This window comes from Ranitomeya imitator, chromosome 9 (genome assembly GCF_032444005.1).
Source record: "Ranitomeya imitator isolate aRanImi1 chromosome 9, aRanImi1.pri, whole genome shotgun sequence".
Classification (NCBI taxonomy): Eukaryota; Metazoa; Chordata; class Amphibia; order Anura; family Dendrobatidae; genus Ranitomeya; species Ranitomeya imitator.
The window spans coordinates 65,493,170-65,510,769 of NC_091290.1; the positions used below are offsets into that span (position 1 = coordinate 65,493,170).

Here is a 17,600-nt window from a genome sequence, read left to right on the forward strand (position 1 = left end):
CATTAGACTTCAGATGTATTATTACCAGGCTGCCTGTATTTATTCTTTTATATACTGTGTAAGTTCATAGTAAAGATGGACACAATTTAATAAATTGCAGAGTATACGTAGTTTATGATATTGTGGTTTTTTACTTGTAAAATGATCACCGGAAACCCATTATGACGTCAAGTTGAAACAAATCCAATTTCCATCCAGAAAAAAAATGGATGCCCTTTCATCTATATTGTCATCGGTTTGCCATTTGTTTCTGTACATCAGCAATGAATAGATTTTGCAAGACCAAAAAACGTTTCCGGTATTAATTAATGGCAATGTATCCATAAAAATTGTATATGGATGATCTGTATGGGATTTGATGTTTTTTTGCACCTATAGACTCAATAGTCGAGTCTCATCCAAAATGTGAAAGAAGTTAGGTAACGTGCAATGTTTTTCAAGAGGACATTTGGTCCAAATAAAAAAAGCTCATCTGGATGGCCCAATAGAATAACGTTGGTCCGAGTGCGGTCCGTGCGATGTCAGTATTTTTCACGCAACACTTGGCACAAAAATTAGTGCAAATGTAGCTTTACAGACAATTGTTATTTCACTTCTACAGGCCAAGTGTCCTTCTTGTGCAACACCGTTTTCTCCCTCTGCACTATGTGCTTGTTTGCCTGGATACTAAAATAGTTTTTTACCAACATTTCACCCCACTTGGATTTTGTTTTCCTATTTTTCGGTACATTATATGGTAAAAAGAATACAGTGGTTAAAAACTAAAACTTGGCCTAAAAATGTTATCTCTCTTTGAAAAGGAGGTAGAAATAACGAAAGCACAAAAAGGAATATGCATTGAGTCGGTAATGTGTTAAGGAATGGCCTAAACGAGAACTTTTATGAGGAGTACAGTGGTTAAAAGAAGTGTATTGGTTAGACATTGTGTGGGGAGGTTAAACTAAAAGAAATACAAGATACTTAAAAAATCTGCTTGGGGCAATTTCCGCTTCTTTTTACGTTTTACTTGCATGCCGATAGATGTAGTACCTACGTTGTGGCTCGGCTGTGACTCAGGAACTTGTAGTTAGAATGCAGATTAAAGATATAAAAATGTTAATGACTAAGCTACAGGGAACGCCATTAAACTCCGTAATGACAAACTATTTTTTTTCTGTTAAAGCCTCTGCATTTCCTCAGCCATATCTTTTTATTTTTTCATGAAGGATTTTTTTCAGTGCTAATTGAGGGTTCATATTACTGATTTAAGCCATTTATATCATTATATGGGTAGCTTGAAAAAAGTATCCTTATTTTAAACACTTTTGCCCTTCGCCCTGGCAGCTGTATATTAGCTTTTGGGTAAAATCCCGAGAGATGACAACACATTCCTGTCTATTCACAGCTTGTAGTTCTTTAAAATTTATGTATATTTTTTGCTACCTTTTTTGAGAACTGATCACAGGTTCTCATTCGAATTTAAATATGTGGAGCCAAAACTTCAATGTTCTGTTCACCGAGCCATTATCACTTTTCACTATGCCATGGTCTCCATGTTGGAGAAAGCATTGGTCATCACCGCCTTGCTCCTGGATTGCTGTGAGAAGTTGTTCTTGGAGGATTTTTAGATCCCATTCTTTATCCATGGCAGTGTTCTTAAGCAAAATTATGAGTGAGCCCCCTCCGTGGTTGAAAAGCAACCTCACATGCATGATCCTATGATGTCAAACTGGGAGCATTACACAAGGCTCATGGTAGCACTCACTTTTCTCCAGATAATCATTTGTCCAAATATCCAAAACAGTCTGAAGGGACCTTCATCGGAGAAAACAACTTTACTCCTGGCCTCTGCAATACAATCCCTGTAGTTCTTTCAGAATGCCAGTCTGTCCTTGAAGTTTCTCTTGGAAAACCATGGCTTCTTCTCTTCACTTCTTGATAACAGACCGTTCTCCAAAAGTCTTCAACTCACTGTACATGCAGATGACACCTGCCTACTTCCATTCTTGAGCAAGATCTGCACTGGTGTTCAACCAAACTCGTAGATGAATACTCTCCAGGAGATGATCCTGGAACTGACTGTATTTTCTTAGGTGCCCTGTAGCCTTCTTCGCAGGACTTGAACTTCTCTATTTGAAATTGTTGATGATCTGATGATTGGTAAATTTACAAGCAGCACTATTCTTGCCTGTAAAACTCTCTTGACGCAAATAAATTTTGACTGCACGTTTCCTTGAGGGAGACCATATCAAAAGAAACAAATGTTTGAAACAGCACATTTTTAAAGCAATATTTTCAATCAGCATGACAGAGTCATGTCAGCTGCCTTGTTAATACTTTCTCCTGAGCTAACGAAAATATTACTAACAAGTAGTAATTTTGGGACTGCTGAAATTCTGTGGAAATGAGGTTTTTGGAGTTATGTTAATTTTCACGGCAATAAAAGGGATGAGTGGGCAGCAAGGTCCACAAGGTTCCATAAGTGGATCCATAGAGCCACCAGCAATGTGTAAAATATGGATACACTGAAGATGAATGGCACTAGTTCATGGCAGCTTCAGTATGTCTTTGAGAATGCATATAGAACAACAATGGGCAAAATGATAAAGAATAGCACGTGAGCTTCTGTTTATGCACTTACATCTCTAATTTTTATTTTGTTTTCCATGCTTACGGCAGAGTGGCGCCTTAGTTGAGGGACACTTGCTATTTTCCACAAGGTTGAGTGGTAATAAGTGATGAGCGAGTATACTCGTTGCTCAGGTTTTCCCGAGCACGCTTGATTGATCTCCGAGTATTTGTTAGTGTTTGGAGATTTAGTTTTCATCGCCTCAGCTGAATAATTTACGGCTGCTAGCCAGTCTAAGTACATGTGGGAGTTGCCTGGTTGCCGCGATGAAAACTAAATCTCCGAGCAGTCATAAATACTCGGAGATCACCCGAGCAAGCTCGGGAAAACCTGAGCAACGCGTATATTCACTCATCACTAGTGGTAATTACTAAGGTTCAATCCACACTATGTCTATGCACACTGTCAGGTGTACTCAGGTGTACTCAGAAGATACAGTGGGGAAAATAAGTATTTTATGCACTGCAGATTTTGCAAGCTTTACCACCTATAAATAATGGCGAGGTCTGTAATTTTTATCTTAGGTACACTTCAGCTGTACGAGACAGAATAAAAAAAATAAAAAAAAACAGAAAATCACATTGTACGATTTTTAAATAACTGCATTGCATTTTATCGCATGAAATAAGTATTTGATACAACACAAAAACAGAACTTGAATATTTTGTACAGAAACTTTTGCTTGCAGTTACACAGGTCAGACATTTCCTGTAGATCTTACCAAGTTTGCACACACTGCAGCAGAGAATTTGGCCCACTCCTCCATACAGATCTTCTACAGATCTTTCAGGTTTTTTGGCGGCCGCTGGACAGTTTCAGTTCCATAAAAAGATTTTCTATTGGGTTCAGGTCTGAAGACTGATTAGGCCACTCCAGGACCTTGAAATGCTTCTTTTGGGGCCTCTCCTTAGATACCCTGGTGGTGTTTCAGGTCATTGTCAAGCTGGAAGACCCAGTCACGACCCATTTTCATTGCTCTTACAGAGAGAAGGAAGTTGTTGGCCAAAATCCTGTGATGCATTACCCCATTTATCCTCCCTTTAATAGTGTGCAGTCATCACGTCCCATTTCCAGAAAAGCACCCACGAAGTATGATGTTTCCCCCACCATGCTTCATGGTTAGGACGGTATTCTGGGGGTTGCACTCATTCATCTTCTGGCAAATGGAGTTGGTACCAAAGACTTCTCTTTTAGTCTAATCTGACCACATGACTTTCTCCCATGCCTCCTCTGGATCATCCAGATTGTCATTGATGAACTGTAAACGAGCCTGGACATGTGCTGGCATGAGCAAGGGGACCTTGCGTGCCCTTCAGGATTTTAATCCATGACAGTGAAGTCTGTTACTAATAGTAATGTTTGAGACAGTGGTCCCAGCTCTCTTCTGGTCATTGACCAGGTCAACCCTTGTAGTTCTAGGCAATGTCACACATTGCCTTGAGACTGTGTGTGCTAACAAGCACCCTAGATCTAGGGGACCCCTAGTCTTGCCCTGTCTCTCGGATTAATCCAGAAGGTGGAGACCCCGAGTTCACGTGCTTTGCTATGCTGCTATATCAACCCTCATCTGCCCATTCCCGCACCCAGGGATATGGGAAGCCAAAGTATATAGGATAACACTAACCAGACAAACAAAGGAAGACAGATAGGGATAAATGAAAATAACTATCATGCAAAATACTCTCCCCAAACAACAGAGTGAAACACATGGGAGTAAAGGCAAGGAGATATCAAATAGGAGAGGATGAAGATGTATACACAAACAAAACTCCAAATCAATAATCTCCTGAACAAATCTCCTATCTCAAAACCAGGCAGTAAGAACTTAGTCTACGTTCACATTAGCGTCGCGTCGCCGTTGCGTCGGCGACGGAGCGGCGACGCACGGAAAAACGCGCGCAAACGTGTGCAAAAACGCGCGCGTTTTGCGACGCGTGCGTCGTTTTTGACGAAAATCGGACGCACAGAAAATGCTACATGTAGCGTTTTCTTGCGTCCGACGCTAGCGTCGGAAACGACGCACGTGGCGAAAAACGCCACCAAAACAACGCACGCGTCCCCTATGTTAAACATAGGGGCGCGTCGCCGCTGCGTCGCCGCTGCGTCGCCGACGCAACAGCGACGCACATTAGCGTAACGCTAATGTGAACGTAGCCTTACACTGGCAATTCCTAAGTGCCAGAGGTGAACAAATATAGCAGAGAGTGGCAAACATTGAACTGCTGAGACAATTCAGATAGGAAAGCTTCAACTGAACACGTTAACCCTTGCACTGCAAGGAAGGAAAAAATCTGCACTGTTTACTAAGATGGCGAAGTACTGCTAACCAGTGCAGGAGTTCGTGAAATGAGAAAGGCCTTAACATGGCTTCCAGGTACACATGATTTGGCCAATTTATGCGCTAAGCTTTCTCAATTTTTCATATTTCTAGTGCAGTAATGCAATTCAATTTTCATATTTCAAGTTTGCAGGCTATGGCGCTACAGAGTGCTGCCTTATTTATTTTATTGTATATGAGTTGGTGACTCCAGGAAAGCATCTGTACACACCTAGTCTATGTTTGGATGTGATGGGTAGTTTTTTAAATTAGGAAGGAAAAAACCTGCACTGTTTACGAGGATGGTGACGTATTCTAACTAGTGCAGGAGTTTGTGAAACCGGATGCCGCAATCTTTTGGCCCCTCTCTGTCACAGTATCCACATGACAACATGTGCCTTACAGTGGTGTTGTGAATTCTGTTGTCGGGCTCCCTCCTCTGGTCATGAATGGTACTTCGGCTGATTCTGTCCATGGACTTCCTCTGGTGGGTGTTTCTGAGTTTCCTTCCACAGCTGACGAGGTTAATTCGTTAGCTGGCTGCTCTATTTAACTCCACTTAGATCATTGCTCCATGCCACCTGTCAATGTTCCAGTATTGGTCTAGTTCACTCCTGGATCGTTCTTGTGACCTGTCTTCCCAGCAGAAGCTAAGTTCCAGCTTGTATTTCTTTGGTTTGCTATTTTTCTGTCAAGCTTGCTATTTCTATTGTTGTCTTGCTTGCTGGAAGTTCAGGGACGCAGAGGGAGCGCCTCCGCACCGTGAGTCGGTGCGGAGGGTCTTTTTGCGCCCTCTGCGAGGTCTTTTTGTAGGTTTTTGTGTTGACCGCAAAGTAACCTTTCCTATCCTCGGTCTGTTCAGTAAGTCAGGCCTCACTTTGCTAAATCTATTTCATCTCTGTGTTTGTATTTTCATCTTTACTCACAGTCATTATATGTGGGGGGCTGCCTTTTCCTTTGGGGAATTTCTCTGAGGCAAGGTAGGCTTTATTTTTCTATCTTCAGGGCTAGCTAGTTTCTTAGGCTGTGCCGAGTTGCATAAGGAGCGTTAGGCGCAATCCACGGCTATTTCTAGTGTGTTTGATAGGATTAGGGATTGCGGTCAGCAGAGTTTCCACGTCCCAGAGCTCGTCCTTTATTATCAGTAACTATCAGGTCATCCCGTGTTCTCTTAACCACCAGGTCCATTATTGTCCTGACCACCAGGTCATAACAGTACAGGTGGCCCAAAGTACTAATGCATCTCAATAGAGGGATAAGAGAAGTCCTGAGTAGGGTTGAGCGACCTTCACTTTTATAGGATCGGGTCGGGTTTCACGAAACCCGACTTTTGGAAAAGTCGGGTCGAGTGAAATCGGCCGATCCTATAAAAAAGTCGGGGTCGGGGTCGGCCGAAACTCGAAACCCAATGCAGTGCATTGGGTTTCCATGGTTCCCAGGGTCTGAAGGAGCGGAAACTCTCCTTCAGGCCCTGGGATCCATATTTAAGTGTAAAATATAGAATTAAAATAAAAAATATCCTTATACTTACCCTCTGACGCGCCCTGGTACTAACCGGGAACCTTCCTTCCTTAGAATCAGCCTTCCAGGACCTTCGGTGACGTCGCGGGTGACGTCGCGGCTTGTGATTGGCCGCGCGGCCGCCCATGTGACCGCTCGCGCGGCCAATCACAAGCCGCGACGTCACCCGCGACGTCACCGAAGGTCCTGGAAGGGCTGATTCTTAGGAAGGAAGGCTGTCGGAAGGAAGCAGGGCGCTTCCGAGGGTGAGTATATTCCTATTAGGTATATACTCACCCTCGGAAGCACCCTGCTTCCTTCCGACAGCCTTCCTTCCTAAGAATCAGCCCTTCCAGGACCTTCGGTGACGTCGCGGGTGACGTCGCGGCTTGTGATTGGCCGCGCGAGCGGTCACATGGGCGGCCGCGCGGCCAATCACAAGCCGCGACGTCACCGCGACGTCACGGCAAGGTCCTAGAAGCGCGGATTCGAAGGAGGAAGGCTGCCGGTTAGTACCAGGGCGCGTCAGAGGGTAAGTATTGCAATATTTTTTATTTTAATTCTATATTTTACACTTTAATCTGAATTCCGATACCAATTCCCGATATCTTAAACATATCGGGAATCAGGATCGGAATTCCGATTCCAGATTCAAAAGATCGCCGACTTCATGGCCGACCCCCCACTGGGGTCGGGTCGGGTTTCATGAAACCCGACCTTGCCAAAAGTCGGCGACTTTTGAACAATTTCGACCCGTTTCGCTCAACCCTAGTCCTGAGACCATTTTTTTTTCTTTGCAGTGTTTTTTGTCTCTCTTTTCCCCTTTACCTCTGGGTGGTTCAGGACACAGGTGTAAACATGGACATTCAAGGTCTGTCCTCTTGGATGGATAATCTCACTACAAGGGTACAAAACATTCAAGATTTTGTGGTTCAGAATCCGATGTCAGAGCCTAGGATTCCAACTCCTGATTTGTTTTTTGGTGATAGATCTAAGTTCTTGAATTTCAAAAATAATTGTAAATTGTTTCTTGCCTTGAAACCTCGCTCCTCAGGTGACTCTGTTCAACAAGTAAAGGTCATTATTTCTTTGTTACGTGGTGACCCTCAAGACTGGGAATTTTCCCTTGCGCCAGGAGATCCGGCATTGTGTGATGTTGATTCGTTTTTCCTGGTGCTTGGATTGCTTTATGACGAACCTAATTCAGTGGATCAGGCAGAGAAAATCTTGCTGGCTCTGTGTCAGGGTCATGATGAAGCGGAGATATATTGTCAGAAGTTTAGAAAGTGGTCTGTGCTCACTCAGTGGAATGAATGTGCCCTGGCAGCAATCTTCAGAAAGGGTCTCTCTGAAGCCCTTAAGGATGTCATGGTGGGATTTCCCATGCCTGCTGGTCTGAATGAGTCTATGTCCTTGGCCATTCAGATCGATCGACGCTTGCGTGAGCGTAAAGCTGTGCACCATTTGGTGGTACTATCTGAGCATGGGCCTGAGCCTATGCAATGTGATAGGACTTTGACCAGAGCTGAACGGCAAGAACACAGACGTCGGAATGGGCTATGTTTTTATTGTGGTGATTCCACTCATGCTATCTCCGATTGTCCTAAGCGCACTAAGCGGTTCGCTAGGTCTGCCACCATTGGTACGGTATAGTCTAAATTTCTATTGTCCGTTACTCTGATTTGCTCTTTGTCATCCTATTCTGTTATAGCATTTGTGGATTCAGGCGCTGCCCTGAATTTGATGGACTTGGAGTATGCTAGGCGCTGTGGTTTTTTCTTGGAGCCCTTGCAGTATCCTATTCCATTGAGAGGAATTGATGCTACGCCTTTGGCCAAGAATAAGCCTCAGTACTGGACCCAATTGACCATGTGCATGGCTCCTGCACATCAGGAGGATATCCGCTTTCTGGTGTTGCATAATCTGCATGATGTGGTCGTTTTGGGGTTGCCATGGCTACAGGTTCATAATCCAGTATTGGACTGGAAATCTATGTCTTTGTCCAGCTGGGGTTGCCAGGGGGTACATGGTGATGTTCCATTGTTGTCTATTTCGTCTTCCACTCCTTCTGAAGTTCCAGAGTTTTTGTCGGATTATCGGGATGTATTTGATGAGCCCAAAGCCAGTGCCCTACCTCCTCATAGGGATTGCGATTGTGCAATTAATTTGATTCCTGGTAGTAAGTGTCCTAAGGGCCGATTGTTCAATTTATCTGTGCCAGAACATGCCGCTATGCGGAGTTATATAAAGGAATCCTTGGAGAAAGGCCATATTCGCCCGTCGTCATCACCGTTAGGAGCAGGGTTCTTTTTTGTGGCCAAGAAGGATGGTTCTTTGAGACCTTGTATTGATTACCGCCTTCTTAATAAAATTACAGTCAAATTTCAGTATCCTTTGCCGTTGCTGTCTGATTAGTTTGCTCGTATTAAAAGGGCTAGTTGGTTCACCAAGATAGATCTTCGTGGTGCGTATAATCTTGTGCGTATTAAACAAGGCGATGAATGGAAAACAGCATTTAATACGCCCGAGGGCCATTTTGAGTACCTGGTTATGCCATTCGGGCTTTCCAATGCTCCATCAGTATTTCAGTCCTTTATGCATGACATCTTCCGAGAGTACCTGGATAAATTCCTGATTGTGTATTTGGATGATATTTTGGTCTTTTCGGATGATTGGGAGTCTCATGTGAAGCAGGTCAGAATGGTGTTCCAGGTCCTTCGTGCGAATTCCTTGTTTGTGAAGGGGTCAAAGTGTCTCTTTGGAGTTCAGAAGGTTTCATTTTTGGGGTTCATTTTTTCCCCTTCTTCTATCGAGATGGACCCTTTTAAAGTCCAGGCCATTTACGATTGGACTCAGCCGACATCTGTGAAGAGCCTGCAAAAGTTCCTTGGCTTTGCTAATTTTTATCGGCGCTTCATCACTAATTTTTCTACTGTTGCTTAACCGTTGACTGATTTGACCAAGAAGGGTGCTGATGTGGTCAATTGGTCTTCTGCAGCTGTAGACGCTTTTCAGGAGTTGAAGCGTCGTTTTTCTTCTGCCCCTGTGTTGTGCCAGCCAGATGTTTCGCTCCCGTTTCAGGTTGAGGTTGATGCTTCTGAGATTGGAGCAGGGGCTGTTTTGTCGCAAAGAAGTTCTGATGGCTCGGTGATGAAGCCATGTGCTTTCTTTTCTAGAAAGTTTTCGCCTGCTGAGCGTAATTATGATGTTGGTAATGGTGAGTTGTTGGCCATGAAGTGGGCATTCGAGGAGTGGCGTCATTGGCTTGAAGGAGCCAAGCATCGCATGGTGGTCTTGACAGATCACAAGAATTTGACTTATCTTGAGTCTGCCAAACGGTTGAATCCGAGACAGGCTCGATGGTCGTTATTTTTCTCCCGTTTTGATTTTGTGGTTTCGTACCTTCCGGGCTCTAAGAATGTGAAGGCTGATGCCCTGTCAAGGAGTTTTGTGCCTGACTCTCCGGGTGTTCCTGAGCAGGCGGGTATTCTCAAAGAGGGGGTAATTTTGTCTGCCATCTCCCCTGATTTGCGGCGGGTGCTGCAAAAATTTCAGGCTGATAGACCTGACCGTTGCCCAGCGGAGAAACTGTTTGTCCCTGATAGATGGACTAGTAGAGTTATCTCTGAGATTCATTGTTCAGTGTTAGCTGGGCATCCTGGAATCTTTGGTACCAGAGATTTGGTGGCTAGATCCTTTTGGTGGCTGTCTTTGTCACGGGATGTGCGTTCTTTTGTACAGTCCTGTGGGACTTGTGCTCGGGCTAAGCCCTGCTGTTCTCGTGCCAGTGGGTTGATTTTGCCCTTGCCGGTCCCGAAGAGGCCCTGGACGCATATTTCTATGGATTTTATTTCGGATCTCCCCATCTCTCAAAAGATGTCGGTCATTTGGGTGGTTTGTGATCGCTTTTCTAAGATGGTCCATTTTGTACCTTTGTCTAAATTGCCTTCCTCCTCTGATTTGGTGCCATTATTTTTCCAGCATGTGGTTTGTTTACATGGTATCCCGGAGAACATCCTTTCTGACAGAGGTTCCCAGTTTGTTTCGAGGTTTTGGCGATCCTTTTGTGCAAGGATGGGCATTGATTTGTCTTTTTCCTCGGCTTTCCATCCTCAGACAAATGGCCAAACCGAACGAACTAATCAAACTTTGGAAACATATCTGAGATGCTTTGTTTCTGCTGATCAGGATGACTGGGTGTCCTTTTTGCCATTGGCTGAGTTCGCCCTTAATAATCGGGCCAGCTCGGCTACTTTGGTTTCGCCGTTTTTCTGCAATTCTGGTTTCCATCCTCGTTTCTCTTCAGGGCAGGTTGAGTCTTCGGACTGTCCTGGTGTAGATACTGTGGTGGATAGGTTGCAGCAGATTTGGACTCATGTGGTGGACAATTTGACCTTGTCCCAGGAGAAGGCTCAACGTTTTGCTAACCGCCGACGCTGTGTGGGTCCCCGACTTCGTGTTGGGGATTTGGTTTGGTTGTCGTCTCGTTATGTTCCTATGAAGGTTTCCTCTCCTAAGTTTAAGCCTCGTTTCATTGGTCCGTATAAGATTTCTGAGGTTATCAATCCTGTGTCATTTCGTTTGGCCCTTCCTGCTTCTTTTGCCATCCATAATGTGTTCCATAGGTCGTTATTGCAGAGATACGTGGCGCCTGTGGTTCCATCCGTTGATCCTCCTGCCCCGGTGTTGGTTGAGGGGGAGTTGGAGTATGTGGTGGAGAAGATTTTGGATTCTCGTGTTTCGAGACGGAAACTCCAGTACCTGGTCAAGTGGAAGGGTTATGGTCAGGAAGATAATTCCTGGGTTTTTGCCTCTGGTGTTCACGCTGCCGATCTGGTTCGTGCCTTTCATTTGGCTCATCCTGGTCGGCCTGGGGGCTCTGGTGAGGGTTCGGTGACCCCTCCTCAAGGGGGGGTACTGTTGTGAATTCTGTTGTCGGGCTCCCTCCTGTGGTCATGAATGGTACTTTGGCTGGTTCTGTCCATGGACTTCCTCTGGTGGGTGTTTCTGAGTTTCCTTCCACAGCTGACGAGGTTAAATCGTTAGCTGGCTGCTCTATTTAACTCTACTTAGATCATTGCTCCATGCCACCTGTCAATGTTCCAGTATTGGTCTAGTTCACTCCTGGATCGTTCTTGTGACCTGTCTTCCCAGCAGAAGCTAAGTTCCAGCTTGTATTTCTTTGGTTTGCTATTTTTCTGTCAAGCTTGCTATTTCTATTGTTGTCTTGCTTGCTGGAAGTTCTGGGACGCAGAGGGAGCGCCTCCGCACCGTGAGTCGGTGCGGAGGGTCTTCTTGCGCCCTCTGCGAGGTCTTTTTGTAGGTTTTTGTGCTGACCTCAAAGTAACCTTTCCTATCCTCGGTCTGTTCAGTAAGTCAGGCCTCACTTTGCTAAATCTATTTCATCTCTGTGTTTGTATTTTCATCTTTACTCATAGTCATTATATGTGGGGGGCTGCCTTTTCCTTTGGGGAATTTCTCTGAGGCAAGGTAGGCTTTATTTTTCTATCCTCAGGGCTAGCTAGTTTCTTAGGCTGTGCCGAGTTGCATAGGGAGCGTTAGGCGCAATCCACGGCTATTTCTAGTGTGTTTGATAGGATTAGGGATTGCGGTCAGCAGAGTTTCCACGTCCCAGAGCTCGTCCTTTATTATCAGTAACTATCAGGTCATCCCGTGTTCTCTTAACCACCAGGTCCATTATTGTCCTGACCACCAGGTCATAACACAGTGGCCACAGTTTGGATGGATGTCCACTATAAGGAAAAAAATGTATGCAGCATGGCATATTTTTTTTTTCTTTTTTCAGTAGCCCACTCCTGAGCTTGACTATATAGGGAAACAAGCTGTGGGCAGACACCTGCCCAACAGAGCCAGGAAGAACACACTTTTATCCTCTGTCTTCTGAATTCAGGCCTATGGGAACGTTACAACATACATCATGGAATACTCCTGACTAGTGAGGGTGAACCCCCCCGATGATCGGGATCGGCGGGTTCGCCCGAGTTTTTTTGCAAAGTTCGAGCTAGGGCCGGAGATGACACGAATTTGCGTCTGAACCCCGAGCTTGGACGTTACATATATGGGATGGGGTGGGGGGGCTGTAAAACAAAGCATAAAATTAATAATAAACATTACAATTATACTTACCTGTCCAGCGACGCGTCCTCCTGTCCTGCTGTCTCCCAGCCGCATCTGCTTCCGGGGCTGCTAGTTAACTTCTGGTGGTATTCTGCACTGGGCAGTCTTCGGCTTTTTCCGGCAGTGTTCATGCAGTGACATCAGGGTTTACATACATACTGAAGGCCAAGTAGAGGTTGCAATGTATACCTAGCCTAAGGACTACTAAACGGAACTAGTGTAGGCACACCAAAGGCTTTTTGTGACAAACTGAGGCAAGCATGATAGGGAATTGAACAAGCTGTAACAAGTATAGCTCAGACCAGAATGTTAGGTGTAATTAGTTGGTTACCCATTTTCCATTTGAAGTTATATATAAAGTAACAAGAAAAGATGGTCATATAATATATTTCTGATTGCTGCCTTAGCAGAGTCCTGCGAACATCCATCTAGCTGCTGATATTCTCAGTGCCTGTACAGATTAAAAGGTACAGTGTGACTTCATTGTTGTGGTACAATACACACATGTTGTCAGGTCTGCAAATCAGAAGAGATGCCAGTAGGTGGGAGGAGGTTTGTAATACTCTGGTGTGGTGGCCACACGGTCCTGCAATTTTATTGTGTGAACTCTACTTGGGAGACAAAAATTGTGACTAGAAATCACATTATCACTGGTAGTGTGGTACTATTGGTATTGCATGATGATTGACTATGCATGGAGCAGTTATTTGGGCACTGGCACCATATGGTGCTATTTTATCAGAGACTGTGATTAATTGTTGTAGTTTATAGTCCTGGTACTGTATAAGATTGTTACTACTCTACAATACAGAACAGTAATTTATCCATCCCAGAACTGTTATTTGGGCCGTGGGAACCATGCAGTATGCCACTTTTAATGGCTACTCTTACGCAGTAGGATTAAAATACATTATATATATATATATATATATATATATATATATGTGTGTTCTTCAACTTCAACCGCTATTTTATACATTATATTGGAGTTATTAATTGTGCAATGCACCATCCAACATGAGGCCAAATAGAGAATGTAGAGAACTTTCCAAACAAAAGCTGCGTGAACTCTATTGTTGGCAGACATCGGTTGTCGGATGAGATTTACCACTCTGCCAATGCCTCGCTATGCCAGGTGCCTTTTCATAGCCCGACTGGCAGACAATTCCTAATGACTTTTCCTAGCTTCTAAGCTTTCCTCAATTACTTTCATGCTCTGCCAATTGCTTCTTTATGAGGTTATCATAACAATATTTAGTGTTATATAAAACAGTATTATGTTATTCAGTAAAGTTATACTTAAGTAGATCATTTTCTGTGTAGATAAGTGCAGAGCTCATACTCTTGTGTTCACCGCAATATGAATATGTGATGATGAACCATTAACACATTAAATATATTTATCTCTATTATTCTGGTATCTTGTACCTTTCCAGCCACTGTATTCCTTGAGTTCTGGAAGAGGAGAAGAGCTGTACTCACCTATGATTGGGATCTCATAGACTGGGAAGATGAAGAGGTAAAGGGATATTCAATTTCACTTTTACAGTTCTGTGAAAAAGTGTTTCCCTGTTCCGATTTCCTGTTCTTTTGCATGTGTAAGATTACGCTACCTGAGTGTGTTGGGGGACACTCACTTGGCACAAGATTCAAGCACTCAGGCACGGTACCTCACATGAGTCTGGTTTATTAAACTGCATATACCATATGATGTACAGTCCATTGCAATACATTCCATGATACAACAAGCACCTACAGTTTTTGAAGGTACCTGACGAGAGCTCCTGCTTCACCTGCTGACTCCTTGTCAGTCCTCTGGGAAAGCTGCCTTACGGGGTTCACCAACTTGCCTGGCCGGCACACATCAGTCAGTCCAGAGCCATCGAAGGACTGTAGCTTCCCCACACAGTAGCTGTCACTGGCTCTGCAGATCCCGGTCCTCACCTTGTGCTATTCAGGGATCCGGTCCCAACACCCAGGTTACACAGGATCACACAGGTGGCCAGTCCGGGTACTATTCAGGACGTCCATCCCCATCTGGGACCGTCCAATACCCAGGCCACCAGTAGCAAAGTCCCACCATGTGCTATTCAGGAAATCCCAGGATTATCCAACACAGGCTTCCAGGGCCTTGCACTTGCACTATTCAGATCCAAACACAGGAACCATGTGACCCACACCCTGGTCACATTACATACCTGTAACCACTCCCCTGGGTGGGAGTGTGGGTGTGTGTGTGGCTAGTCTGACCCTCCCATCTCTCATGACTAGCCCTGCCAATCTCCCATTAGAACTTACACATTTACATGTGGGACTACAGGTCCCAGACCACAACATAACTTTAGACTGACAGCGCAGAGTGTCCTCCTCTGCGACACACATACCGGCCATCTACAATTCTGCCGGACTTTGTCTCGTCACAACTATGCCTCCAAGTGCATCTTGAAGTACACATGCAGCGCCCCCTGGCTGTAACATTGCTCACTGCACCACACACGTTTGTCACACTTAAATGTTTCAAATCACAAAAAAAACAATATTAGACTAAGTTAACACAAGTAAACACGAAATGAAGTTTTTTAAATGAAGGTCTTTATTATTAAGGGAAAAATATATCCAAACCTACAGGACACTGTGTGAAAAAGCGATTGCCTCCCCACTTAAAACATAAATTAACTGTAGCTTATATATTTTGGTTCCCTTGCCACACCCAGATTTGATTACTGCCACAACTGTCCCTCAATCAAGAAATCACCTAAATAGGACCTGCCAGACAAAGTGAAGTAGACCAAAAGATGCTTAAAAGCTAGACATTATGCTGTGAGCAAAATAAATTCTGGAACAAATGACAAACAAAGTTTTTGATATCTATCAGTCTGGAAAAGGTGTCAAAGCCATGTATAAATCTTTTGGACTCCAGCATACTACAGTGAGAGTGATTATTCACAAATAGTGAAAACATAGAACAGTGGTGAATCTTTCCAGGAGTGGCTGGCCGACCAAAATTACCCGAATAGAGCAGCGACAACTCATCTAAGAGGTCACAAAAGACCCCACAACAACATCCAAAGAATTGCAGGCCTCAGTTGCCTCGGTTAAGGTCAGTGTTCATGACTCCACCATAAAAAAGAAACTGGGTAAAAATGGTTTGCATGGCAGAGTTCCAAGACAAAAACCACTGCTAGGCAAAAAGAACATAAAGGCTAGTCTCAAATTTGCCAGATTACATCTCAATGACCCCCAAGATTTTTGGGGCAATACTCTGTGGACTGACAAGACAAAAGTTGAAATTTTTGGAAGGTGTATGTCTTTTTACCTCTTGCATAGAAGTAACACAGCATTTCAGAAAAGGAAAATCATATCAACAGTAAAATATTGTGGTGGTAGTGTGATGGTCTGTCGCTATTCTGCTGCTCAGGACCTGGAACACTTGCTGTGGTAAATGGATCTATGAATTCTGCTGTATACCAAAAAATTCTGAAGGAAAATGACCTCAGACTGAAGCCCACTTGGATTATGCACCTAAACAATGATCCAAAACACACCAGCAAGTCCACCTCTGAATGGCTTAAGAAAAACAAAATTAAGACTTTGCAGTGGCCTAGTCAAAGTCCTGGCCTTAATCTGATTGAGATGCTGTGACATGACCTTAAAAAGGCAGTTTATGCTCAGAAACCCTCCATTGTAGCTGAATTACAACAATTGTGAGTGAAAAGGTGAGTGAGCCAAAATTTCTCCAGAGCGTTGTAAACTAGTCATTGCCAGTTATTGCAAATGCTTGATTACAATATTGCTGCTAAGGGTGGCCCAACCAGGTATTAGGTTTAGGGGGCAATCACTTTCACACAGAGCCCTGTAGGTTTGGATTTCTTTTTACTCTAATAGTAAAGCCCTTCATCATTAAGAGACTGCATCTTGTGGTTACTTGTGTTATCTTTGTCTAATATTTAAATCTGTTTGGTGATCTGAAACATTTAAGTGTGACAAAGATGCAAAAGAATAGGAAATCAGGAAGGGGCAAACACTTTTTGTTATACAACTGTATATTAAAATTCATCTAATCAAACACTATTATACCATGTAGAAACAGGATATGCCCTAATTATGTAATTTATTGCATTAAATAGAGAAATGTAAAGAAATGCAAGAGCACAATGGAGTCTTATCCAGGTTAAAAGTATGATGAATGAAAGGTAACACCGTTCCCCTTGTAAGGTTGTGTGAGACACAACACTTAAAGAGCCTACAGACCAGATGCAGCAGCTTCAATAGAATATCAATAAAAGTAACCGGTTTGGATGTGTTTCTATGCTCTCAGGAATAAGGGCATACGTTATACTGTAGTAGATACAATTACAGGTTTATTGTCAAATTGTTTATTGACATTAAACCTGCAATCTTATCTGCTATAACTCGTGTCATAATTCCAGAGAGTGCGGAAACACTTTCAATCCGGTTACTTTTATTAAATAAAGCCACAAATCTTTAAGGGGTTGTCCATGACTATTTTTTTTACTATGTGCCTAAAAACTAATATCAGGTAATTGCTAAAAAAGGCAACTACCTGCCTGTTGTAACCAGTGCCTGCTCAGAGCAGTCACCGACCGCTCCTGTCAGTGATTCAGCTGATTTATATCAACAGAGCCGCTCTTCTTCTTTCGCTTTGCTCTGTTGACTGGGTGGGACTGCTGATGTCATGCTGATTGACAGATGCTTCCTTGCAGTTAAGCTATGAGGAACCAGCTGTCAATCTGCATGACGTCACCAGTCATGCCCCTTAAAAGAGCAGAGCATATGAGAAGCCATTGCTCTGTCATCGTGATGTCGACAAAAGCCTCTAAATTGCTGGCAGGAGCGGTCTGTGACCACTCTGCCAACAGAAATTGGCACCTGGCACAACAGGCTCGTGACAAGCAACAACTTCAATATCAGTTCTGAGGCACATAGTAAAAAAAAATAAAATAGCCCTGGATAACCCCTTTAAGTGATAAACCAAAGTCACACACTTCAATCGCCCAGTAGGTGAGGATCCACACA

The 17,600-nt window shown here is 43.8% G+C and overlaps 1 protein-coding gene across 2 annotated transcripts in view; it reads left to right on the forward strand.

The window, feature by feature from the left end:
- The window catches only part of ANO3 (anoctamin 3), a 745,314-nt gene that overhangs the window by 648,403 nt on the left and 79,311 nt on the right, over positions 1–17,600 (forward strand). For both annotated transcript variants that reach the window (XM_069740331.1, XM_069740330.1), the window contains one exon: positions 14,000–14,082. In XM_069740331.1, coding sequence (XP_069596432.1) covers positions 14,000–14,082 — 83 coding nt within the window. The remainder of the gene's footprint in view (positions 1–13,999; positions 14,083–17,600) is intronic.